The 25,518-nt window shown below is 47.2% G+C and overlaps 1 protein-coding gene across 1 annotated transcript; it reads left to right on the forward strand.

The window, feature by feature from the left end:
- The first annotated feature begins 10,772 nt into the window (after positions 1 to 10,772).
- UHRF1 (ubiquitin like with PHD and ring finger domains 1) lies at positions 10,773 to 24,352 on the forward strand. Its single transcript, XM_086767163.1, has 16 exons — positions 10,773 to 10,931; positions 13,773 to 14,036; positions 14,825 to 14,997; positions 15,418 to 15,633; positions 16,385 to 16,491; positions 16,674 to 16,860; positions 17,599 to 17,722; positions 17,810 to 17,917; positions 18,722 to 18,826; positions 19,670 to 19,776; positions 20,572 to 20,734; positions 20,824 to 20,961; positions 21,340 to 21,451; positions 21,572 to 21,729; positions 22,086 to 22,184; positions 22,871 to 24,352. Exons 1-16 carry the CDS (start codon positions 10,779 to 10,781, stop codon positions 23,015 to 23,017), a joined length of 2,361 nt encoding a protein of 786 aa, XP_086623289.1. The 5' UTR covers positions 10,773 to 10,778; the 3' UTR covers positions 23,018 to 24,352.
- The last annotated feature ends 1,166 nt before the right edge of the window (positions 24,353 to 25,518 follow it).

Here is a 25,518-nt window from a genome sequence, read left to right on the forward strand (position 1 = left end):
ACTAGGTCAGTGACTCCTTTGGATAGTGAGTATAAGCTACCCAAGCTACTGGAATTTGAGGATGTTTTAGATAAGAGGGGAGGGAGTTTAATTAAAACAGCTTCTCAGCACTTCCATTTACCATTTTTTTTTCCATGAGGACAAAACTCTTGAGCTTCAGACAGAAGCTATAACTTGCAGAGCAAGCAGCATGCCGCTCACTCCTTAACACACATTTTCATCTGGAAGTTTCAGCAGAACCAGCGTTAGTAATTGGAGTCCTTCTCAGCCGTACGCAGTTTCAGGTAGTCACAACCACGTTTAAGAACGCTTTTAGTCTTGAGAAACACTGAGTAGTTTGCCAAGGGCTCCCTCATGCAGAGCCATGCATGGCTGCAGCCTCCATCAGCTCTTCAGAAAGAAGGTACCTTGTCACTCAGGCCACCCCCTTTGTTAACGCTATTATCATGCCTACACCAAATGATCATGTGAAATAGCTACAGGCAGGCCTGGCAGCACCGTCAACAGGAAGGGAATGCCCAACTGATCCGTCTGCCTCCCGAGGCACGTTCCGCTTCCCCCAACGTCAGCGGCGATGTCCAGGGTGCCTATCACGTGCTGTCCCTACCTGGTTGGCTGGGAGAGCCACCTCCTGTGGACTCCCTCACCCAGCTTTGATCTTCACCAGACAAGAAGCAGAAAAGAGCTTCCAGAACCAAAGCTGCTCAATCACAGATGAGAAACCTCTAGTGTTACTAAGAGGTCATCTCAAACTAGGAAGGAGCTTTTAGGGAAGGATCTGAAGCCTTTCAGCTCTTCCCCAAGGCACAGCAGATGCAGCATGACACCATCAGATGTCACCTTTGGCCTCCAAAAGCCAAGAGGGCCCCCACCCACAGATGGGGAAAAGCAGCAGACACGCAGCACTGTGCTTTCCCAGGGAGCTGGAAAAGCCCCACGGGCGCATCGGGGGGAACACCGCCCCTCCGCAGGGACACTTCAGCCCCAGTGCTCCCCGGGGCCAGGAGCCATTTCCGAGCCCAGTGTCCACCCTCCGTAGCAAAGAGACACCTGAGGCTAGGGGCAACCTCGGGGAGCCCCGAGCCCCCAGCCCCAAACCCCACCCCACCCCACCTTACCTGCCTGCTCTGCTCCCCAGCACTGCCAGGACTGGGAGTGCTGGGACTTGCCCTGCATAAATACCCCCGGGGCCCGATGGGCAGCTGAGGGAGCCAATCGGGAAACCGCAGGTGTTGGCCTGGCCAATGGGGCGTGGGTGGGGGCGGGAGGTGTGTGGGGTGGCTCAGGGAGGCAGGTGAGGGGCGTGGGGGCCCCTCCGGGTGGCCGTGGGGTGGGTGGGGGTGCTGCTGTGTGTCCCCCCAGGAGGGACATACCTGCTGGGACATCTCAGAGGGCATCCATCCCCGAGCGCTTTGGCCTTGGGGCCTGGGATGGCCCCCCAGCACGGCGGGGTGCTGAGGGACGCGGGCGCTGGAAGCCTACGGAGATCTGCCCCATGGCTGCGAAACGGGCCGAGCCCATCAGCCTGGAGGCACTGCTCCTGTTCCAAAGCTCCTGCCCGCCCGTCCGGCTGAATCCCCGAGCTGGATGATCCTGCCGGCCACCGCGTCGGCCCAAAGGCACTGCTTTGCTTCTGGGAGCCGAGAAGGGCCTGGCCAGGGACTGAGCTTTTCCTGCCAGCCCTGTAGCAAAGCCCTGCTCCAGAAGGCACGTCTGTGCCGTTAGGGACACCGCTTCAAGCCTGAGCCTTGCCTGCCATCCGCAGTGAGGATGTGAAACCCGTCCCCAGCCTGGGTGTAGCTGTAGCTTGGAATGAGGGTGCTGGCGCAGGAGTTCAGCCCCCGTTCCCGAGGTCAGGGGACCTGTTCCCCACGGGGCGCGGGCAGGGTCACCCAGCTTGAGCTGTGTTAGCAGCCCATGGCACGGTTGGGAGGTCCGTGCATGGGTGGTGGGGCTCCGCAAGCCAACCCCTGCTCTTGGGCTGCTCCTTTCCTGGCATCGCAGACATTGTCAAGAAGCCCCAGAGAAGCAGGGTGTGGGGTCTGTGATGTGAAAACATCACCAAGCCTTGATGTTTTCTTGGCATATCTCTCCTACCCTGCAGCATGGGTGCTGTAACTACCCAAGGAGTAGGACATGTTGTCCCACTCCCAGCCCTTGCCTGCCTACAGCAAACAGGAGATGGTGAAACATGCTGCTTCTCAAGGTTTCCGTCGTTTTCAAGACAGGGGTTGCCTTTTGTTGTTAGACTTGCAGGTGGCCCAGTGATGCAGGACTCAGCCTGGCTGGGGGAATGTTGGGCTCTTTAACAGAAATAGCAAATAATGAAAATTTTAGTTAATGCTTTGCTTTTCCTTTTGTGCCTTTTCAACTTCAGATCTCAAAACCTGGTTTGAAACCGTCAATTATACTTCCTGTTGTCTGTTTTCAAGATCAGTGGGGGAGGAAACTGAGGCACAGGTAAGAATTATCTGAAGTCTTCTAAAGCTATTAAATGGATTGAGTCACCTTGTTGTTGGCCGGTGAAGGCAGGAGACCTTGGGTCTCATTTCTGCATTGCCACAGAAAGCCAAGAAGGCAGTGGCAGCAGGAGGTTGTCACTGGTTTTTGAAAATGTGCTGTTAAGCTGACAAAAATGTAGACAATTATCGCTTCTCAGCTTTGAGGTTAGAAGGAATCCCCCTCCTTATTTCCGTCAGACTTATCACGGAGTTGTCGGCTGAAAGACCTCTGGAGGTCAGGGAGCCCAGCCTGCTGCTGGAGACAGGACTGTTAGCAACGCCAGCTCAGGTCAGCTGTGGGCTTTGTTAGAGGAGTCTTGGAAAACTCCTGCGGATGGAGACCTCGCACAGCGTCTCTGGGTATTGGATCCAGTATCGCATTATGCTCCTAACGAAGAAGCAGTTCCTATCATCCACTCTGAAATTGTGGCTTTTGCCTCTTGTTTTACCACACGCACTGCTGAGGCAGCTTTTTGCACATTTGTCGGTGTGACGTCAACTTCAAACTCTAGCATCACCTGGGAACCCTTCATCTAACAAACTCCGTGGCAGTGCGTGCTCCCTCCTTTGATCTCGTTCCCTTCACAGGGTAAATTGCAGTGTTGAAGTGTTCAATGTCTTGTTCCAAACCTGACGCTGATTAGCAGGTGTCACAAGGGGGTTTTTTTTGTGATATGTTTAGGGGAAAGAATGGATGTTCTTGTCTGTCCTCTGAAGATCTGATTAAATCTTTTTTTTTTTTTTTTTTTCAGGAACCAGAAATCAAGAAATTAATCCTATATTTTTCTGAATCTTGGCCGCTATGAACAGCGGCTGCGTCCTCAGGTAAAGCGTCAATGATGCAAATTGTCAGTCGGTTCCTAAGGGTGAAGTGCCTGAGTAGGCCGGGCCAGTTGTGACCGTGATGGTGAAAGTCTCACGAGCCAGGTTCTATTTCATCACCTAAGCGGGTAAAATAGCACTATCTGCACATTACACCTTCATGTGGCTCGTAACGTGGCACAGACGAATGGAATGCGAGCAGAAGTGTCAAGTGGTTTGCCTGAGATAACATCGCTAATTATAATTAATGAGACAACGTTTAATAGCTAAAGTGCAGCTGTAGGTATTAGGTCAAAATACTCGCGCTCGGAGCTGCTGCTCAGCGGCAGACCTGCCTGCAGTGGCAGAACAGTGAAAATTTGGAGATTGCCATGTTAGAGCAAAGGTTTGCATGATCCTTTCTGTGATTCTTGTTACTGTATGAACGCCACGTGTGTAAAGCTGAGATAAAATCAGCTCTAAGAAGTTTGGTGGGTGTGTGAAGGGCGTAGGAGGAAGCAGAGAAACACGTTTGGGGAAGAGAAAGGGAGTTGTGTTGGCTGGAGTGAACAAGTCCTGTGGCGCTGGGCAGCGCTTCCCACAAAAGGCAGCGTCGCATCAGTGACTGCAGCCTTTGTGCAAGTGCTGCATCATCAAGACACGGCGCAGAATCCTTCTGGTGATCCCCAGATGCAAACACCGTGTCCTCTGCCTGTCAGCAGCCAGGAAACCCCGCTCCTCTGCAGCCCTGCTGCGAGCTGACAGCTCTCGTTTCAGCCGTGGACGAGGCTTCTCCAGCTCTGTGCTTCTCAGTAGTCTCAGTCCTATTTGGATTTCTCTTGAGCAGAAAACACGCGGGTACGTGGAGGATTTGGAGGATCAGGCCATAGTGTTGGGTCCTCATTGTCAGGTGCAATTCTTTTCCCTGCTCTGTGGTGCGTCACAGCTCAACATCTCTTGGGGGGGTCTCTTTGGGGACCAGGGGCTGCATGTGACACTGAAGCACCCAGTTCATCAACTGCAACGGAAATGATCTTGTTGATCTTCCATGGCATTTACTCCATTAGTAACCTGCCATCAGGCCATGGTCACCTTCCCCAGGGCAGACACAGGCACGAGAAAAGATGATTCAAGGGTGAGGCACGTGTTGCTTTGATTTCTGTTCCTCAGTTAAGTCAAGCAAAGCGCCTGGGCTTCCAGCAAACTGCTTGAGAAGCTCTGTACTGTTGAGCTCAGGTGTTCCTCTTTTAGGAGCTGCAGCACAGTATCGTCTGGAGGCCACTGAGGGGACAAGTCAGCCTGTGAACTTTGCCATTCGTTGCTGTGCAAGGTCCACAAGATGTTTGCTGACGGCCCCATCTGTCTCACTGCCTGGAGCCTCTGCTTTCTCATATTCCTGTCTTCCTCTCCTCCACCGCTTCCCCCTTGCTGGAAGTGAATGGTCCTTGGGATAGCAGTGGCAGAAATAGTTTTGGCTGCTAACATCAACTCAGAGCACTCTTTCCCCCTCATGCTCCAGCTTCCTGTCAGCTGCAGCTCCTCACAGCAGCCTTGTCCCGGGCCACAGTCTGAGGGACAGCTGGGTGTCCTTGAGCTGGTCCTGAGCGCTGGGTGCCTTGAGCTGGTCCAGAGCAGAGTGACGGAGCCAGGGCCATCGAAGAAGATGACTCCTTGCTGGATCCTGTCCTGTCAGTCTCTTTCACCAGTCTTTGCACGACAGCCTCCAAAGGCAATGGCCTTCAAAGTGCTGTGGCCTTCTGAAAACAATTCTCCAGTGAGCTGCCAAAAGCTTCAGCCCAGGTCTTGCCTCCCAGCCAACCCCCCGGGTCTCCCCAAGTCTTCAAAGCATTTTCCTAGTTGAGGGCATGCTGCAGCTCTCTGCTGCCCTCACCCTGCATCCGCAGAAACAGGACTCCCACTGCAGGGAACAGCCGGATGGGTTTTTGGTTGCTCTCCCACTTTTCCAGTTCACCTTTCTGCTGATTTCCAGACTGCAGGCTGGCTTTCCACACGCTGCTCTGCGCCTTCCTCGACTGCTGCGCTCTTGCCTCATGCCTTACGTAGAGGTGGGGTGGGTTAACGTAACGCAGGTTGGTTTTTGATAGATGAGAGAGTGGATGTCATCTGGGCCTGCTACGTGTGTCCTCTCCATCTCAGGCCATCGCTGAGACCCCTGCTCTTGCTTCCCCAGGAGCCAGAAACAAAGCCTTCCTTTGCGCTCTCCGGTCTCGGAGTTTGGCTAGCTTTACCCCAGTTATTTTGGAAATTGTGGTTTCACCAAGGGCAAATACGTTTTTCCCTAGGGAAATCTGGGGAATCTCAGAGCCTCTTTGCTGAAGCACCAGAGAGAAACTGCTTCTTGTTCAGCTTCCATCACCAAAGAGCCTTGTGTGGAGGGAGAGGAAGATGAAGCGTGGTGAGTTCCTGTTGCTGGATGCAACACGACTCTGTATCATCCCAGTGCGTGTGAAAACTTGAATGCGCTCACCGAGACTGGTTGACCTTACGTGTGGCACTGCTGTTTCACCTAGGGTGAAGTCTCTTGTGCGGCACGTGACGGGACAGAATCATCACTGGTCCTTCTGAACAGCTGTGCCAAGGATACGTATCTCCACGTCTTAAAACATAAATGTTAGCACCTGCAAGGAAGGCTAAAAAATGGCTAAAACCAGCTCTCCCAGTTCAGGGAGTCTTCGCTCTCGGAGGACTTCCTGCAGCTCAGGGGGTTGAGCTGTACAGCGCATCACGTGCTAGAAGAGAAACACAGTGCGAACCCCAGGACAGAGGCGGCACAATTTGGAAAGGTGTCACTGAAACACTACGAGGAGGAATGGAAGTTCACAGTTGTTGAGTAGTAGAAAGTTAAGGCTCTGAATGAGAACATGTGAACTCTGAACCCCAGCTCAGATAGTTTTGCTCTGGGACCTGTGTTTTCCTGCACTGGTTTCCACATCTGAGCATTCATTTCCAAGACCTGTGAAAAGCAAACTATTTTTCTTAGAAAAGGTTGAAGACAGAATAAATTATTTGCATAGCAAACAATGATTTTTTTTATGAGGACGTTCAACTATTAGTGATGGGAGGCCATTAAATAGCTGGCTGAGGTCAGTTCTTGGCATTTTTTACACCTGTGTCAGGTCTATTCCCTTACCTGGTCTTGCATGTGTCCTTCATGATTTGCAAGAAATCTTCTCCATAGCTTCTCTAAAGCTGCATCTTCTCTATAGCTGGGATAATTTCAGAGCCACAGCAAGTCCTTCGGACAAAGCAGACGTGAACTCTTTAGCTGGGGAGTGTGGAGGGGAGCTAGGGAGGCTAGCTGAGGGAGAAGCCGAAGGCGCATGTTCCTCAACCCAGCTGGCCGTCTGCAAGCTAAGCAACTTGCTGTTAACCATCAGCCTTTTAAACATTTCGGGTGTTTGGACCTCTCGTGATGCTTCTTGTGGTTTTGTGGGACCAGTCTCCCTGCTATTTTTCCCAGAAGGTGCTGTAAAGGCATTGTAAGGGGTGGACTGTGAATCATAGGAAGTGTAACGGGGAGCCTGTGCTGCCTGCCCATGGGTAAATCTGGCCCCCTTGGAACTGGTAAGACCGTCAGTCAATTCTTCTTCATCCAAGACTGATTTTAATGATGTTGATCAGCTGGTAGTTCTTACGTGCATGCCTGGACTTTTGTTCCTCCTAAAACATAGTGCCAAACCTTCACTTTGAACAATTATTTCCATGGGCTGGGAGACTGTTAGAATTTTGTCTTGCTAACTGCATCTTTTTGCAAATAAATTCAACAATGCTTTAAGTTTCCATAAACTGAACTGGATATCCCCGCTGGCAGGAGAACCGAGATATTGTTTCGTCACAGCATGAGGCATCTACCAGATGGCGGAGCAGTGTTTTCAATCAGAATTGTAACTCCAAAGAAAAAAAATGCCTCAAACGATCTGAAAGGGAGGAAGCTAAAACTCCTCAGCCTCTTAGGTAACTGCAGTGTAACGAGGTGATGTTCTTTTTTTTCTGACAGTCTGTGGGAACCTGAAGCTCCCAGGGCTTTGTCTCACTGAGGCCAGGTTCTCTGTAAGTTACTCTGGCAATGTTCTTGTTTTAATAGAAGAGAGGACCTTAAAAGGAGAGCGTATATAATTCAACCTTTAATGAAATCGATGTTCCGCTGCTAGAATGGTCTAGAATTGAGCCTTATTTCAAGTGATTTGTAGACCCGACTGAGCGGTGTGTAGGATGCAGCACCGTTTTTGCAGTGTGTGGATTCACTGAATGAGTAAAAGTTTCTCTGGAAAGTGGGCTGCTTGTTTTCTGACTCTGGTGGTTCTAGGCAGGCTACTAGTCCCACGCAGCAACTGGCCGGAGCCTTTTCCTCAAACAGTCTGCGTCTTACAGTAAGGCTGCGTTCCCCGCGCCGAGATGGGAACTGCCGACGCTAAACGGACCCCGTGTGTACACTTGGATACGTGCAGATGCAATTCTTACGTGGATATGAGGTGGGACCCTACCGGGGCATGTGGTAGGGTGAAATCAAAGCGATGAGGTGCTGTCAGAAACGTATTTAGCATCTGAGCATGTGTGACCTGTTCAAAAATACGATCCTTGCACGTCAGCTTAATGGGACACAGAGGAAGGAAGGGTTAGGTCTGTACCTTAAAGGGGCTTTTTTTTTTGGCCTGCTTGTGGTGCTTCTGTAGAGATGTAAGCGATGCTGAAAAAAGTCTTAAAGAGGGTAGTGAAAGTCTGTTGTTAAAGCGTCCTGCATCTGGAAGTCATGAGGGACGTGGGTTCTCTGCTCCTCTGGAAATGGGACTTAGTGAGCGACAGAATACGGATCCAGGTTTGCCGTTCAGTGACGCTGATTTGAACTTTAGGCTAGGAGATCCCAAACCGAGCTGCTTTAGACATGCGACCTGTCCTTACAAGGGTGAAAATGGTTTTTCCAGCACTCAGCCTTTCCTCCTGCTCCCTGCAACGTCTGAGAACCCTCTCAGGCTGTGGGAAGGGCTTGCTGCTGCGGTAGGTGAAGGTGAAGGCTCTCGTGCACCTACAGAGGGAAAAAGGGACTTTTTGGGAAGGCACAGCCTTGGGCTCTGGGAGGAAATGGAGCCTGACTGCTGCAGGTCGCAGGTGGGATTCGAGGCTTTTGCGCACTGACACACGCCTAACCTTCGGTACTAGCCTAACCTAGGCCAGCGCCTTTCACCCCGCGATCCCTGGCTTAACTGTGGGATCCCCAACAGATCCAAAGAGAGGAGGGGAATTGGGAAGAGGCGCGCGCCGCTTAGGAGGCTCCCGCGTGCTGTGTGCATTCTCCACGGCAGCCTGCAAACTGGGGGGGGGCGGGCTGGGAGGGTGCTACACCCCTCTGATTTTGTATTTTTTTGGTGTGAGAGGTCAGCTCTGTGGGTGCAGGGGGGTTATAACCCCGGAAATCCCGGTTCCCATTTCTCTTCAGCGCGCCTCGTGTTCTCTTTGTCCGCAGAGGCAGGACAGCGGCCCTGCGCGGCCTCGGCAGGTCGCAGTGTCGCTGGAGCTATTCTGGCAGCGCCGAACCGCCGCCATTGCCGCTTTCCAACCTCGCCGTCTCTCCCCCCCAAAGACCAATTTTCGTGCTTTTATCCTTCTTTTGAAGCTGCCTTTTCTCCGAAGCCTCTCGGTAATCCTCCTACTCCATCCGATGGCCGTCTCAAGCAAACATTATCGTTTTTAATTTCCTCGTAGCGTTAGTAGTTTTGGGGGAAAAAAAACATTCTCCCGGACCAGCCCTTTTTGTCGGCGCACGCGGCCACGCGCGCGGCTCTGCTGTGTCACCCGGGCCACGTTTTCACGAGCGGGACCGTACGGGAGCCCCAGAAGCGAGTCGGACCTAACGGCCTGGGGAGTTAGAGGCCTTTTGCGGATTATTCGGATTATTCGGGTTATTCGGATTATTCCGGTTATTCGCATCGCAGCAGGGCCTGGAGCTCCCTGGGGGACGGGAGCCCCCGGGTGAGGGGGTGCATTGGGAGGGCGGCTGTCAGAGGGGGAATCGCCCGGGGCCCCTCTCCCGCTGCCAGGGCTCGCCGTTGCCCGGTTTTTAGGACAATAACCGGTCCGGTGGCCGCGGCCCCGGAGGGTGAGGGGCTTTCCCGGCGCCTCGGGAATTTGGGGGGGTTTTTTGCACCCCCCCCCCCCCCCCCACCATGGGCAGCGGAGCAGCAGGCGCCGGCCCGCTCGCCGGGGATCCCCGGTGCCGCCCCCGGGGAGCGCCGGTTCCGGTCGGCCCCCGTCTCCCCCCCCCGCCCCCCCCCCCCGCTCCCCCTCCCCGGGAGGTGGCGGCGGCCCCGCCCCGGCCGCTCGTTCCCGCCAGCGGCGGCCAATGGGCGGGCGCCCGCCGCGCACGGGGCTTTTCCGCGCCAAACTCCAAAGCCCGGGGAGAGCGCGGGTCGGCGGGCGCAGCGCGGTACCGGTCTCCAGCACCGCCACGCCGGTGAGTCCCGCCGGGCCGCGACCCCCCACCCCAGCCCCGTCCCGCCGCGGCACCGGGAGCGGCCGGTGGCACCGGGAGGGGGAGGATGGCGGAGGGGGCCCGTCCCCCCCCCCGCCCGAGCCGGTGACAGCTGCCGGGGCACGGTGCGCGGGGCCGCTGCTCCCCGCCCGGCTCGGGGCCGGTCTCCCCCGGGGGGGGAGCGCTCCGGTGCCGGTTGGCGGGACGCGTCGCTCGGGGGCTGTGGCAGCAGGATCGACCTTCCACCCCCGAAACGGGACCGCGGGAGGGCAACGGGACGGGTGGTGGCCAGCGGGGCCGGTGAGGGGCTCCGCTCCGCTCTCGGGGCTGTTGCAGACCGGGCCGGGTCCAGGGGCGGCCGCTGGCACCCCTCGGTTTTTTCTGGGATCGGAACGAAAGCGGTTCCCGCTTCCCCGCGCCGAGTATGCGGGTTGCGGGGCTGCTGCCTCCCCGCCTTGCCCCGCGGGGAGCTCCCGCTGGGTCGCGGTGGGAGGGTGGGGGGCCGCCGGCTGGTGACGGCCCCTTTAGGACCGCCCGCTCTCCCACACACCCCCCACCTCGCCGCCCTCATTTGCATGATCTCGCGAGACTTGGGCCCCAGCCGCGCAGGGCGGGGGGACAGCTTTTCAATTGTGGCGCGAGATACAGTTGGCGCGCACCGCCCGCCCGCGAGGCGGCAGAGGGGGGGACGAGCGCAACCGAAGCCGTTAGGCTCAGCGTGGGAGGGGCGGGACTTAAAACCTCCAGTAACCAATTGCAGCTGGAACCGGCCGGGCTGTGGACCAATAGCGTGGGGGAGGTAAAGGGAGGGCGGGCCGGCCGGCTGGCTGGCTGGCGGGCCGGGCGGCGGGGCCGGGGACGGCGCGGTAGGTTGAGCGGTGACGGTGCCCGGCGGGCCGAATTCTGACCAGTTACCGTCGCTTTTTTTTTTATTATTTTTTTTTTTAAAACACCGTTCGCTCTCTCCCGCTGTGAAAAGGACCGGCGCCATGTGGATCCAGGTGCGTACCATGGACGGGAAGGAGACCCACCGCGTGGATTCCCTCTCCAAACTCACCAAGGTGGAGGAGCTGCGCCTACGGATACACGAGGTTTTCGGTATCGAGCCCCACCGGCAACGGCTCTTCTACCGCGGCAAGCAGGTACCGACGCGGCGGGGGGAGCTTTGACAGCCCCAGCCCCTCAGCAACGGGGGGGCGGGGGCGGGCGGGGGGGTGCCCGCAGCCGCTTTAGCGGCTGCGGGCCCCCCCCGCCCGCCCCCGCCCCCCTAAACCTATCCCCAGCCAGCTGAGGAGGGATATTTCAATTTTTTTTTAAATTGTGTGAAAGTGGGATGTTTTGCTGCCATCTAGTGACTCCCGAGCTCCCTTCCCTGCTGCTCGGGTCCGCAAGGAGAGGAGCCAGCGAGATAGCGAGCTTTTAAAATCTAATTTTAATATTTTTTGTTTGTTTGTTTTTTCCCTCGTTATTTTTCCGTCTGATGCGTTGCTTTTCTATCCTGACACTGCCTTGACGAAGTCTCTGAAAATGCAGATGTTACCAGGGCTTTTTGTGGTCTTAAAAGCGCTTCAAGTTTTTGAGCCTTGCGAGTTTTACCGCTGAAAGATCGCATTTCCCGTTTTTCTTTGTAAATTGGGATAGCAGCTCGTGACTTTTAAGTTTTTTCTGCTCTCACATCAAAATCTCATTAGTTACAGAACTCGCTGTAAAATCCCAAGTGCCTCAGCGTATTATTGCATTCTCAACAGTATGTTTACTGCTGCCGTTGTACGACAACTGGGGTTTTTTCCCACATGACTTAATAATGTATCTAAATTAGTACTAAAGACAACTGAAACCGTTTCCAAATACATTTTCCATACCCTGTGTAGTTCTGCACTGTTAAACCTTTTATCTTAAAGAAACTTCTGAACTGGTAGTTGGCTGTTCAAAGCAATTAATTTCAGAAATAGCGGGGCACGCTAGACTGCAGCTGGCATACTGTGAGATGGGTGGAGTTAGACAATTTCTTCTCATTGCTTTTTTTCCGCTTTTCCCTCCACTTTTGGATGACTAGAGCCAGCTGTACATCATAATTAGCATCATTACATCATTAGCTGTGACTGTAGGATATGGAAATAGACCTGGGCTATTAATCTAACAAGCTCAGGTACCAGCAGTAGTAAAAAAAAAAAAAAAAAAGCGGCTTGTAGGAATATGTGGCATCTCTGAAGGGCTTGTGTTACTTCGTTTCTCTTGTGTTAATTTGGCTGCAGTAATTACCCATTTGTGGTTGTAGATGCAGTGATAAGGGAGGATTGGTCCAGGGCACAGAGCAGCCGTCAGCCTTGCTTACACTGGAGTCAGTGCAGATGTAGAAGTGATAATTTTTATTTTTATTTTTTTTTTTTTTTTTCCAGTAAGGATGCAGATGCCTTGCAGAGATAATTCCGCTTTGGGCAATTCCAGTAGGCTTAGGTTAGGTGTGGGTTTAGACAGAAACATTTATCCAGGGTGATCTAACCTCTCTTAGTCATCCTTCCGCTGCTGTGCCCATTCGTGCTTTGTCTGGCTTTTTGACTCATTAGAAATGTTAAAATTAGATAAAACTTTAAAATTAGGAAAATACTCGTTAATTAAAAAAACAACTGCCTCCTTTGTTGGAGGTACATCTTCAGATGCTTGTGCTCCTTTCAGGCTGTCCTTTGAACTCCTGTGGTTTCACGTCCTGTTGGTGTTCTCTGCTTTTCCACTTCTGTTTGCACCTGCCGTACTCCTGTTCCTTGGCGATAACTGCTGTTGATAACGATGCCATGTTTGTGATGCTGTCTCTCTGCTAAGAAAAAAACAACCCATTTCTGGTTTGCTCGTGTGCATCTCGATGAGTTTTCATCTCTAAACCAGAAAAAGTCCAGATCGCTTCCTGTGCAGTCAGATTTCCAGGGATTGTTCCGTAGCCATTTTATGCCATAAATCAGAATTGAATTATCGTAGTGATTCCTGTGAAATGTGAATTTTTGTGGTTTTGCTCTGTTTCCCCCTGATAGAGAACAAAGCTCTTGGGATTGCTTTTTCTGGTGGTTTGGGCTGGAAGGAGACGATCATTTCCTGTATAATTTCTTAGTCAGACCTTAAATATGTGGTGAAGCTTGTCTAAACTTCTAACTGCGCTGTGGTCTCCAGTATTACATTTTAACTCTAAAATGGTAGTGCTCCTTAGAGTTCTCAAAGGGTAGCTGAGCGACCTGTTTGATCCTCTGTGCTTCTCTTAGCTGGGATAGGATCTTGATTTGACTACACATGATGCCAGACTTGCAAAATAAACTCTTAAAATGAGAGAGGGTGTGAAATTAGGACATGCCTGGCTTATGCTAAAAAGTGATTGGGTAGTTTCAAGTTGAATTGGATCTTTCTTGATTTTACTTTTGATGGAAAAATTGTGTGCCTGCCCAGAGAAAAGTAGGTGATTAACTCTTTGGCTTCTACTTTTGGCCACATTTAACAGAGCAATGTTGTAACAATAATTTGGGACGTGCGTGGTTACAATCTAGAGACTAGTTTGTGTTACAGGATGTGTCGAATTAAGGAAGAAAGAACTTCTGAGTTTGTAGGTAGTGTGGAATTATCTTTAAATCCTGATCGGAATGTAGGGGATCTGTAGTTCTTAAAGTCCTTCTTCCCAGAATTGATGATTTCTAGGGAATGTACTGCAGAGCTTTTCAGATGTCCCAGAAAGCCGTGGCTTAATCTGGGTAGCAAGTCTACCGCAGCTTGGAAGTCCTGTCCTTGAGCTTGTAGAGTCCATTGAAAAAAGAACATTTTAAATAGTAAGAACAATCTAGAAGTAACTGTGATGCTGAAGAACCACCAACTTCCTTGGTTGTTAACGGTTTTCAAGCAACGCGGTCTTTCTTGGCGCATAGAGTATTGCAGCGTGATGGGTGGTTTGGAATTGGGAAATCTCTGAATCAAATGACCAGATGATTTCGATGCTTCCCCTGTAGATGGAGGATGGTCACTCCCTTTTCGATTACAGCGTTGGACTGAATGATATTGTTCAACTCCTGGTCAGACAAAGCCCAGCAGTGCTTCCTGCTGTTAGCAAGGAAAAGGATTCTGAACTCTCGGACACAGACTCTGGCTGCGGCTCAGGCCAAAGCGAATCGGACAAAAGCTCTCACAACGGAGAAGGTGCCTTGGAACTGGAGGGACAGCCGAGCACAGCGGCGCAGCCTGACTGGACTGACCCGGGATTTGGCCTCTATAAGGTGAGTCGTTGTAAAACTGAAGATTATTTAAACTGCACTTTGGGAGGGGAATTGTTCTCTGTGGTTGAGAATTTCTGCAAGTCTTTAATGCCCCAACTGTGTGGGTGTTTTCTTTTTCTTTTCTTTTTTTTTTTCTTTTTTTTTTTTTTTCTTAGACCCTCCAAGAACAAACAAAAAACATACCCACCAACCCACAAACCAATTAAATACAGCATCTTGTAGGTCAAAATGTATTATTTTTCATTTTATTCTTTTGACTAAAACTGCAGTATGTTAATTGCTTAAAAAAAAAGACAAAAAAATGAAAAAAGGCAAAAAAAAAAATCCCCAGTGCTCGGTTAGATTTAAAAAATTCTCCCAATATTTTTGCTTGGAGTCACTGCATTGGTCAAAGCTGAATTGTATTGAATGAACAAAAGCAAATACCAACCAGCTGTTCAGAGTCGCTTTACTTGTCTGTTTCGATGGATTTTATTACAGATCTAGTGGTTTCTTTGCCAGACTATGAGCAAGACGGTTTTGAAGGTCTGTAGAGTAACTAATAGTGGTTTGTACTGATCAGAAAGCTGGATACACATGTTGGCATGGAATGGATTTTTAGCCTTAGAGGTTCAACCTGAGAAGACTTAGGGCTGCACAACAGGATCAGGAAACCTTAATTTTTAAGATCTGTTAAAAATCTTGATAATGGTGAAGTTCTTGAGATGGTTAAATCTTCAAGTAGACTTGGAAATTAATGCTCAACTTGAAAATCCGTTTTGCTGAGCTGTATGTTTTGCTTTGCGTAGATCAATGACTTGGTCGATGCTCGAGATATGAATATGGGGGCGTGGTTCGAAGCCCAGGTTGTAAATGTAACCAGAAGAAAACCTACAAATGAATCGTCTGACAGTTGCGCGGATCCTGATCAGCCGACAAGCGTTCCTGAAGAAGATGTAATATATCATGTGAAATATGAAGAGTGAGTTTTGTTACCTTCTTGGCTAATGAAGTCATTTGGATAATGATGTTGCTGGGAAGTTTTTATTGTAGAGATCCACAAGGTAAAACAGAACTGGGCTGACGCCGTAGTTACGTTATTGAGTACTGTTAACTGTAAGTTTGTCTTCCAGTTGTAATTCCAACTGGAATTCCAGTGGGCTGGAACGAGTTTTTAGAAATAGGAAATGCCATTATCCAAGTTTTATGTGGGATACAATAGTAGCAGAGTTAGTCTGCCTAATTCTAGCTGTCTGTGGGGGAGATTTTATTCTTGATGGTGTTCTTGTATGTTGTATGACACTGATTCTTAAATTGACTTATCGAGTTAACGTCGTAGTGGTTGCAAGTAATAAATTTTGAATCTGATTTTTTCCTCTCTGTGCCTCCCTTCTACTTCAAGTTACCCAGAGAATGGAGTTGTAGAATTGAGTTCGAATGATGTACGGGCTCGTGCACGGACTATTTTGAAGTGGCACCAGCTGGAAGTAGGACAGGTGGTGATGGTCAACTATAATCCCGACGAACCAAATGAGAGAGGTTTTTGGTACGATGCGGAGATTCTGCAAAAAAGGGAAACGAAAATGATCAGGGAGATCGACGCCAAGATATTACTTGGGTAAGCAAATTCACAATGTGGAATAAATTGAATTCTCCAGCTCTACTTTCATGAGGTCTGAGTGACTCCGCTGAAGAAAGTGGTGCAACAGAAGTGCTGGGGAGAGATGAGGCAGCGGGCTGCCCTTTCTGGGTGATTGACTTTGAACTGCGCTTTTGATTAACTCCTACTGGAGGAACCGGACACTTTGAGGAATCACAGGGCTTGCTGATCGGGGGGGATGTAGAGCCCCGTATTTGCTAAGAGGCAAAGAAGTGTTTACTCTGTTAACTATCCATAATGGTTTTACAAAAACGTTAGTGTAATATTTTATGCTAAATACAGTAATGTAGACTGAACTCTCACTTTATAAAGATGATGAAAAATTACTCCAGTTCTCTCCTAAGGGAGAAAATGAGCCTACGTATAAAGGACTCAGCTTCAGTGGAAAAAAGTATATGTGTGTATATGTATTTTAGCAAGTTGCCAGAATACTCTTCCTTTTTCCTCTCACCACAGTGATTTTGATTTTAACTATAAAATATGTGAAGAGTTAGTCTGAAATATATTTGGGAGGGAGAACAGTCAGTAATGATAACCTGAATGCTCCAAGTACCTGGATTCTCGTCGAGACAGGAGGGGGTGCACTTTAATTGCATGAAAATGATTGGATTCCTGGCGATGCTGTCATGCCGCTGTTCCAGGTGATGTGATGCCATGACAGGTTTCTTGTGGTGCAGGTAAAGTCTGATCTTTTATCACTTTCTTATAGGGATGCTGGCGATTCCTTGAATGACTGCAGAATTTCATTAGTGGATGAAATTTATAAAATTGAAGAACCGGGCAGTGCTTGTCCAATTAGTGCCGGTCCCTTAAAACGTGAGTCTGTTGCATAGTTCTTGCATGTCTCAGTCTTACCTTTGATGTTCTGCTAATTGTCTTTGAGGATCAAAGGTCTAAGAGTTCCAAGATGCTTGTAGCTAGGACTCCTTTGACCATTTCCAGCACACCTTGGCACTTTCTGGAGTCTGAAGTAGACTGTGGTTTCTTTTTGCGAACAGGAAAAAGTGGACCTGTGTGTAAAGCTTGTAAGGACAACCCGAACAAGACCTGCAGAATTTGTGCTTGCCATATCTGTGGAGGTAAACAAGATCCAGATAAACAGCTAATGTGTGATGAGTGTGATATGGCTTTCCACATCTACTGCCTGAACCCTCCCCTTAGCAGTATACCAGATGACGAGGACTGGTAAGTTCTGAGTATGTGTGCGTAGTATCGTGATTACCATCTAATTAGGAGCAGAATGTGAGATCTAGGGCTTCAGGCTGCCCTTAGGTGGCAATATTGTGACCGTACGAGGTGAAGGGATTTTTTTTTTTTTTTTTTTTTTTTTTAATAGGACTTCATAGCTTTTCTTGAGCATCAGTTTAGTGAGAGTATGTTTTAAGCCAAGGGGTTTTACACTTATCTTCCTAGTTTGGGGATTTATATGCCTATTCAAAGAGAAGTGGAACTACCTATAAACCAAATGTAAACCTGATGCCGGGAGGCTTAACTTACGTAATGGTTTTTTTGGGTTGCTTACAGGTAGCCCACAGGCCCCATCGCTGTATTAGACTGGTGATATGTACTGTTTTATATAAGAAATATATATGGTGATAAATATATAAGGATAGATATATGTATTTCACTATCTATCTATAGATACAGGTATTTCACTCTCTCGATAGATAGATAGAGAAATACACTGTTTCAGCAGTTTATACAATGATTTTATGATACAGCTGATTTCCTGACACATCTGCGATGACTTAGAAGGCTGTGCAAGGACACTGGCTGATACAGGTCTAATCCCACTGTGGAGAGTTGTTGCATTGTCCTGTCTAGTTTCACGTGGGGGAATTGTAACATAACTCTGTTTTGAGGAAGTTCTCTTTTAATTTAAGGCTTTGCTACTACTTAATTTTCATTGACTGCTGACTTTAGGTATTGCCCTGAATGTCGAAATGATGCAAGTGAGGTGGTTTTAGCAGGAGAGAAATTAAAAGAAAGTAAAAAGAAACAAAAGATGGCATCCGCTAACTCATCCTCGCGGAGAGACTGGGGCAAGGTCAGTTCAAAAGCAGTTTTCTTCTGAAGAATAGCGTGTGTTAGTTCCTTGTAATTCTTGGCTGATTGGTCTTGCTCTCTGAAACAGGGTATGGCGTGTGTCGGTCGCACGAGGGAATGTACCATTGTCCCCTCAAACCACTATGGACCAATTCCTGGGATTCCGGTCGGCACCATGTGGAAGTTCAGAGTTCAGGTATGAAGCTGAATCCTGGCCTGAGCTGCTGAGTAGGGGGAAAATGGGAATGATCCAGCTCTTACGAGAAACCTGAAACAGTTAATTTGGGAGTGTATGTCACTGGATATGTAGGTGCAGAAAGGAAAGAATTCTGGTTTTCTCTAGATCAAGTGTTCCATAACTAATGCTGCATTACCCAGGCATTTCAAGTGGTTTTTTTTCTTCAGTGCTTTTTTTGGTGGCTCAAACCCCAAAAACCAAACACATCTCTTTCCAATCTTTCTCCTGGAGATGTGTGGTATCTCTCACTTGTTCTGCTGGTAAGGGTCCCTGTCAGGTACCTAGATATATAAACCAGAAGACTTTTCTCTTCCTTTTAGAAAGTTGGGGCAGAAAAATCCCTGAACTATTCAGGTCTTGTTTTCAAGTCTTCGATGAAGGTTGCTATCGCAAGTCTTTCAAAACCAATCCCTTTATAGAAGCATTTAATTGTAATACCATTATTCTAAAATTCCTGGAGCTTTTTAATAAGCAATCTCAGTGAGAAAGATCCAAACTTCTAAATTGACAGCATAAAAGATATGTATGTCTTCAATTTACTGAAAGACTCAATGGCTTATTTTTTAAAAGCATTTTTCTTTTCCTTTCCTCTACCTGGAGCTTTTTGGAGGATAGTGATGAGAACAGTTTGACCCTGTAACGTATGCAAAACAAATCGGAAGCAGTGTCATTGGTTAGTTTATATCCAAGACCAACAGGTAGTCGTGTTGTTTGTAGCCTGTTGACAGCGGTTGCCTAGCAAACCTCTTTTATAATTTCCAGGTGAGCGAATCTGGTGTTCACAGGCCCCACGTAGCAGGTATCCATGGCAGAAGTAATGATGGTGCCTATTCCTTGGTTCTGGCAGGAGGCTATGAAGACGACATAGTAAGTGAATCTTGATTATTTATGCCTGAGAACCAATCTACCTCGTAGTTAAAGCAAAGGCTTGGCCTTAGTTACTTTTTACATTCTATATCTTGACAATACTTATGTTCTCTGGAAGAAAACTCAGCAAAGGAAAACTACAATCCAGTAATGTGTGCCAACCTGAGAAACAGGCTCATCTAAACTAAGTTTGATAGCCATACGTCAGCTTTTAATCCAAGAGTCCTTAGCTGCCTTTTCGGGGTCTCCGTTGCCTCCACAGTTTGAGCTGTCTCACGGTATATGCTGCCACGTCTTCCTGCGTCAGGCGAGCGTTCAGAACAAAGTCCTGTTTCTGATTATACAGTTTGGTTCTGCTAGCCAAACCTAACCCTGACAAGGCTGTACCAGGCTCTGCTGCTCGTTCTTCTTACGGATCACCGGAGCGTTACTAGCCTCCACCTCTTCACCCAGAATGCCTGTTAGAGCTCATGTCAAACAGCCACAAATCTCAGTAGTCGTTCAAGCCTTAATTCTGCCTGAAGGTCGTGTGGCAGTGTAAGTACTGAGGCACAAGTCACATTGTCTTCATCTAGAACGTGCCTCCACACTTCCAAGCGGCTTCTGTGGGTGATGTGCCACTCTCTTGGCAGAGGTCGCTTTGCACTCTTGCGGTTGTCATCCTGACCCTTCTCCCTTGGCAGTATCCGAGAGGACCACGGACTAATTGAGTCTGGGAGCTTACACGGAGGAAACATCTTTCCTTTTTTTCAGAATATTGTATTTAAGCTACTTGGTTAAGACTCTTCTGCTTTTATTGAATTATTTTTGTGAATGTGTCGAAACCATCCATGTACGTTTCAGGATCATGGAAATTCCTTCACATATACAGGGAGCGGAGGGCGTGATCTTTCTGGAAACAAACGCACAGCGGAACAGTCCTGTGATCAAAAACTCACCAATATGAACAGGTTGGCAACATTCGCGCTCTGTTCCTAACCGTAGTAGCTGGCAATCTGTCAACCTGAAAAATTGTTTGTCCTGTTTGTATAAAAAGAAACTGGCTTAGTGGAAAAAACTGTCAAAATTAGATTTCAACTGTGTTGCAGATCAGTTGCACAATGGAAATGCTTTTTACAGTGCACTATAAATGAGGCAGAACTGTAAATAAATAAATTTAATATTGACTGAAACTTAAGGAAAAGAGAAGTAAATTAGTGTAGAAGTTTTCATACTCTCTCCTGAAGGGCTTTGCAGCCACTGGTCACCTTGGGAGATCAGATAATTTCTCATTCTGAACTGTTTCTCTTACAAATAAGTGAGGAATTGAGTGGAGGGGTTGATCCATGCAATTACTTCAGGGTAATGTAATAAATAATCAGCGTATTTAAAATGTCATCTCCAGTCAGGAGGCTTAATTATGATCTCCCAGAGTTCTCAGTGTTATACAAGATACTAGAAAGTGTTCCTAGCTAAGACAAACAAGCCTGGCTACGTTAATTTTCCTGGGGAAAAGGAATTCCCAAGGGGCAGTAGCTTCCAGTTGTTTGGTAGCCATTGCTGTCGTTCAGCACAATGCCAGAACGCTGCTACTCTTTATCGTACTCAACTGTATCGAGGTGTTGCTCTGAGTAAAACGGTGTAGTTACACGTATTACCTCTTAGCAGCTGGTTTACTGTGCAAGCTTTGCTTTATCCTCCCTCTGATTCTGAAGAGTTCTGCCTGGTAAGTGCACTGAGTTGACTGGACTGACTTTCCCTTACAGGGCTCTGGCTCTGAACTGCAGTGCCCCCATCAACGACAAAAATGGAGCCGAAGCCAAGGACTGGAGAGCTGGGAAGCCGGTCCGAGTGGTGAGGAATGTCAAAGGAGGCAAACACAGCAAATATGCTCCTGTAGAAGGGAACAGATATGATGGAATCTATAAGGTAAGAAGGATCTGAATTAAGGAAGGATAACTGGGTTATGGCCAAGGGGTTTTTACGGTGTATGATGGACTTGCATCTGACTCTTTTAGGTTGTGAAATATTGGCCCGAGACAGGGAAATCTGGATTTTTAGTGTGGCGTTACTTGCTTAGGAGGGATGACGAAGAACCTGCTCCTTGGACCAAAGAAGGAAAGGACAGGATGAAAAAGCTCGGCCTAACAATGCAGGTACTCTTTTGGAGCATCACTGTGGTTCCTCTGGACAATGAACTTGGTGGATTGCAGGAATTTTTCTATTACACATTCTTACTGAGAATGATCCTTGTGTAAGAATCAAGACAGCCCCCCCTTAGACTGAGGGGGGCACAAGTGCTTTCAGTCCCTGTGGGTTGTTTGTCGTCTTTTTACATCAGGAGGCTAAATGGGCAAATCTCACAGAATTTCTATAGTTTGGATAAGTGCTTTGCAAGAGCCGAGATGTATTGCTTAAAACAGAGAATCCCTGGAACAGCCCTCCAGAGGTCACTCTTCTGACCTCTGATAGTCTGTAAGTCTATGAACTGGTGCGTTTGCATTGGATGCTTTTTGTTTTGTGTCTTCCTGTAGTATCCTGAAGGGTATTTGGAAGCTGTTGCAAACAAAGATAAGGAAAAAGAAAATAATGGAGATGATGAGTTTGATACCCCGGGGAAAGGAAAGAGGAAAAGGAAATCAGCAGGTTTGTGGAGTAGGCAAGTGGATATAGAAAGCCTTGTAGGTTTTTGTGCGTTTTACCTAGTTACTCTTTTCTGGTTGCTTTTTGTTTGTTTGTTTAAAGAGCTGTTGTGTTTTCTTTCAGGTGGGGAGGAAAAACTCATTGCCTCTCCGACAGGGACTCCAAAGAAAACTAAAGTTGAGCCATACAAGCTGACATCTCAGCAAAAATCTCTTATAAAAAGTGATGAAGCCAATGAAAAACTGTGGAATGAAGTACTAGAGGCTCTCAAAGATGGACCGGTATATCATGGGGGTTTTGTTGCTGATTGTTTTGTTTTGGTTTTCCCTAGTAACGAAGTGACAGCTAACTACTGTACTATCCTTGGACACAAACTTCTTGGCTGCATTAAAGAAACAGCCTCAGACCTATGGCATTTTTCAGTGGAGACATCCACAGAGTAACTGTAAAGCACTGTATTTGAGGTCACTAAGAAGGATAAGAACTTGTTTAATGTAACTATGTTTTTTCCTTGTTGAGCTTTGTAGAAAAACTTGCTCTGACTGAAGCAATCCCTTGCATTTAATGTGGGGTGGGTTTTTGGCTATATCTTTCAGAGAGTAGTACCCATAAATTGATAAAAATATTCTTTTTACAGAAATTTCTAAATAAAGTTGAAGAAGCCTTCTTGTGTATTTGCTGTCAGGAGGTTGTGTTCCGGCCGGTCACGACTGTCTGCCAGCACAACGTCTGCATGGTGGGTACCCCACGCAACTCTGCTGTCGCCTTCCCTTGAGCCAGCGAGCCTTGCGCTGACTGGTTCAGTGAGAGAGAGGTGGAGGGTGTCTGGGGGCAGCTGGTTGGTTTGGGGTTTTTTGCTAGTAGTTACTGTGAGTGAGGTTTATATGTGGAAACTTTGATTTGATAGAAGTTCTTTGGCATAGAAAAGTGTGCTTTTAAAGAAAATTCCACTGTTGTGTTGCTACTATCTGGTTCTTTTAAAAGATGACGAGAGCTTCTCTGCGGGCTCCGTAGCACTGCGAGGTGACGCCGCTGGATCCAGCAGTATTACAGAGCGTACAGGGGCTTGTCTGGGTTTTTTGAGGAATGGCGTGAAGTGTATTTTGCAGAAGCTTCAACAACCTTTAACCGCTGCGGGGGAACCGTTGATCTTTAGAAATGTAATTGAATGAAATATCTCCACCGTTGTACCTAAGTGCTGTGTCCATGACTGAAGTGCTCTGTCGAAGCGCACGTGCCATTCCACGGAAGTTTTCTCTCCAGCTGCCAGCCTTGCATTGTTCTCGGCCGTCCTAGCTCTTGGCTGTACCTGGGTGAACTAGGATATGAAAGGGATCTCAATTTCTCCATTGGGGTTTTGTAGAATAAGCTAAACTGCACCTCTCTATTTCTTAACTGATTTTTTACTTTGTCCTTCACCAGGATTGTTTGGACAGATCCTTCAAAGCTGATGTGTACAGTTGTCCAGCCTGCCGCTACGACCTTGGCAAAAATTATACCATGCAAGTGAACGAAACACTGCAGACCATTCTAACTCAGCTCTTTCCTGGATATGGCAATGGACGGTGATTCTGTAAAGCACTTCTAATTTTCTTTTGTTCAAACTTATTAATGGGTTTGTTTTCAATGGGCTTAATTTAAAAAAAAATAGTAGTCTGTGTTCTCCCAGACCCTTAGTCTTCCTTGTTTTTAAAAAAACTATAAACTTCAAGGAATATCCTTTTGTATGTTCGTGGATTTTGTTTTTGTTCTAAATGTTGAACTTTGCGATGTTTTGGTTTGTTTTTTTTTTTTCTTTCCCCTCTCAAAACTGCCATTCGTCAGCACAAAATGATTTCTTTAACAGACTTACAAAGTGCTTCCAGTAGGGCTGCTAATGATTATGGAAGTTCTCAGAGTGTCCCCTGTGCCCTTTTTTTTTCTTTTCTTTTTTTTTTTTTTTTTTTTTCAATTCCAAAAAATGGCTTGGTTGCTGGAACAATCTTCGATGGGGATTTGGCCGTAAAGGTAGACTTGTGCATCACCTTGGCAGCATTTTGACGCTCAATTTATACAAGATGGTTCCTGGCTTATGATTCTTTTTTTACCACAAGTGCTATTTGCTACTCTTTTTTTAAGAACTGTTTTTTATACATTTGACGAAACCTATCAAAAGCCATTTCCTGCTAATTTTATATATCGAAAAAAATAAAGCTGCTTGCCTAGAGCCAAGCGGTTGGAGCAATATGAAGTACTACCTCAGCTGGACTTCTTTCTTACTAGGGACCTATTTGTTCAGCCAGGTGCTGTCTTCTATCCAGAAATGCCATTGTGGAATATACTAAAGCCATTCTTAAGTGCCTTTTGTCCTTTTCTGAAAGACTGGGCTCTGAACCACCAGATATATATATTTTTTCATAAGCACTGAATTTTTTAAACTTGCCAGCCGGATTTTATTCTTTGGGTAAAATATAACACTGTAGCTGTATATGATTAGCGTGGATCTGCAAACGTTCAGGTTTCCTCCTGATGCTAGATGTACTATGGTAACATGACTTTTTTCCTCTTTTTTTCTTTTTTTCTTTTTTCCTTTGCTGCATTTCTGCCTGGAAATGGAGAATAACCAGTTCTGACTTTTTAACGAAACACCTTGTTTGTTGTACATGACACCGAGAAGGCGTACTTTTGAGAATGGGTTGGTTTTTTTTTGTTTTTTCTACCATTACCAAAGTTTGCAGTTCAATACCTCAACAAGACAGGGATTTTTTTTTTTTTTTTTATTTTTTTTAATCACACTTTACTGCAGACAGACTGGAACAAATGTGCCTATTTTTGGTTTTCTTAACTCTTACCCTTTTAAAAATTATAATGTTAATACGTTAGGGAAAAAAGCATTTTATAGGTTTTTTTTGCTGAATTTGTCAATTTTTTGTACACGTGCAAGTTGAAGTTCTCAAAATAAATATCTTTTCAGATGAAAGTGTTGACTCTTCCTTTAACTCTTTTTATCAGAAGCAGATTTCAAGACCTAATTGCTTGTGCAGGAATTTGTATTTATATTCCATTATGCGAAGCCTTTTATTTTGTAAGGCCTAATACTTTTCATTATGATTTTTCACTATAAAGAAATTGGGAAAAATACTAATTTCATATTGTTGTCTTCAAATTATTTGCTTCTAGGCACTACTGAAAGGCATATGTTATGTTCAGCTAAAGACCCAAAGATTCCCAAAATCTCTCTCTTTTTGGGGTGTGAGTTTTACGTTAGATTTCCAGTACTAAAACCCAGTTGGAATTGCCCGCACGTTTAATGAATGAGAGCGGAATTGTTGGAACCGCCATGTCCCGCATCCCGTTGGAGGCGTTTGTAGCAAGCAGGGTGAGCGTATCCAACTTGCCAAACCAGAGACTGTAAAACACCGAGGTTCTCATAGACAAATGCAGATGGAGTAAATGAAGAAAACACACCGGCGTTTAAGATGTTGAAAACAAAAGCTGAGTGTGCAGCTGCTGCTTAATCTGTCCTGTTAAAAATAAGTCTATTTTAAGGTTTGTGGTAACACTTAAACGCTTTCCATTTCGGGTGTTTAGATTCCATTGAAAATGTCGTTCCACTTTTTAATCTAGGTAGATTCACATTAGATATTAGGAAAAAATTTTTTACGCTGAGGGTGGCGGAGCACTGTCCCAGGTTGCCCAGAGAGGTGGTGGATGCCCCATCCCTGGAAACATTCCAGGCCAGGTTGGCCGGGGCTCTGAGCAACCGGATCTGGTTGGAGATGTCCCTGCTCCTGGCAGGGGGGTTGGGCTGGGTGGGCTTTAACGGGCCCTTCCCACCCAAACCCTTCTATGATTGATTCTATGATTGATTCTATGATTGATTCTATGATTGATTCTATGATTGATTCTATGATTGATTCTATGATTGATTCTATGATTGATTCTATGATTGATTCTATGATTGATTCTATGATTGATTCTATGATTGATTCTATGATTGATTCTATGATTGATTCTATATTGTGATGAGAAGAATTTCGAGTGAGTGGGTGAAATTGAGGAAGAGTGTGTATTTAAACAGAAAGAACCTA

The sequence above is a fragment of the Chlamydotis macqueenii genome, chromosome 26 (genome assembly GCF_036417535.1).
Source record: "Chlamydotis macqueenii isolate bChlMac1 chromosome 26, bChlMac1.mat, whole genome shotgun sequence".
Lineage (NCBI taxonomy): Eukaryota > Metazoa > Chordata > Aves > Otidiformes > Otididae > Chlamydotis > Chlamydotis macqueenii.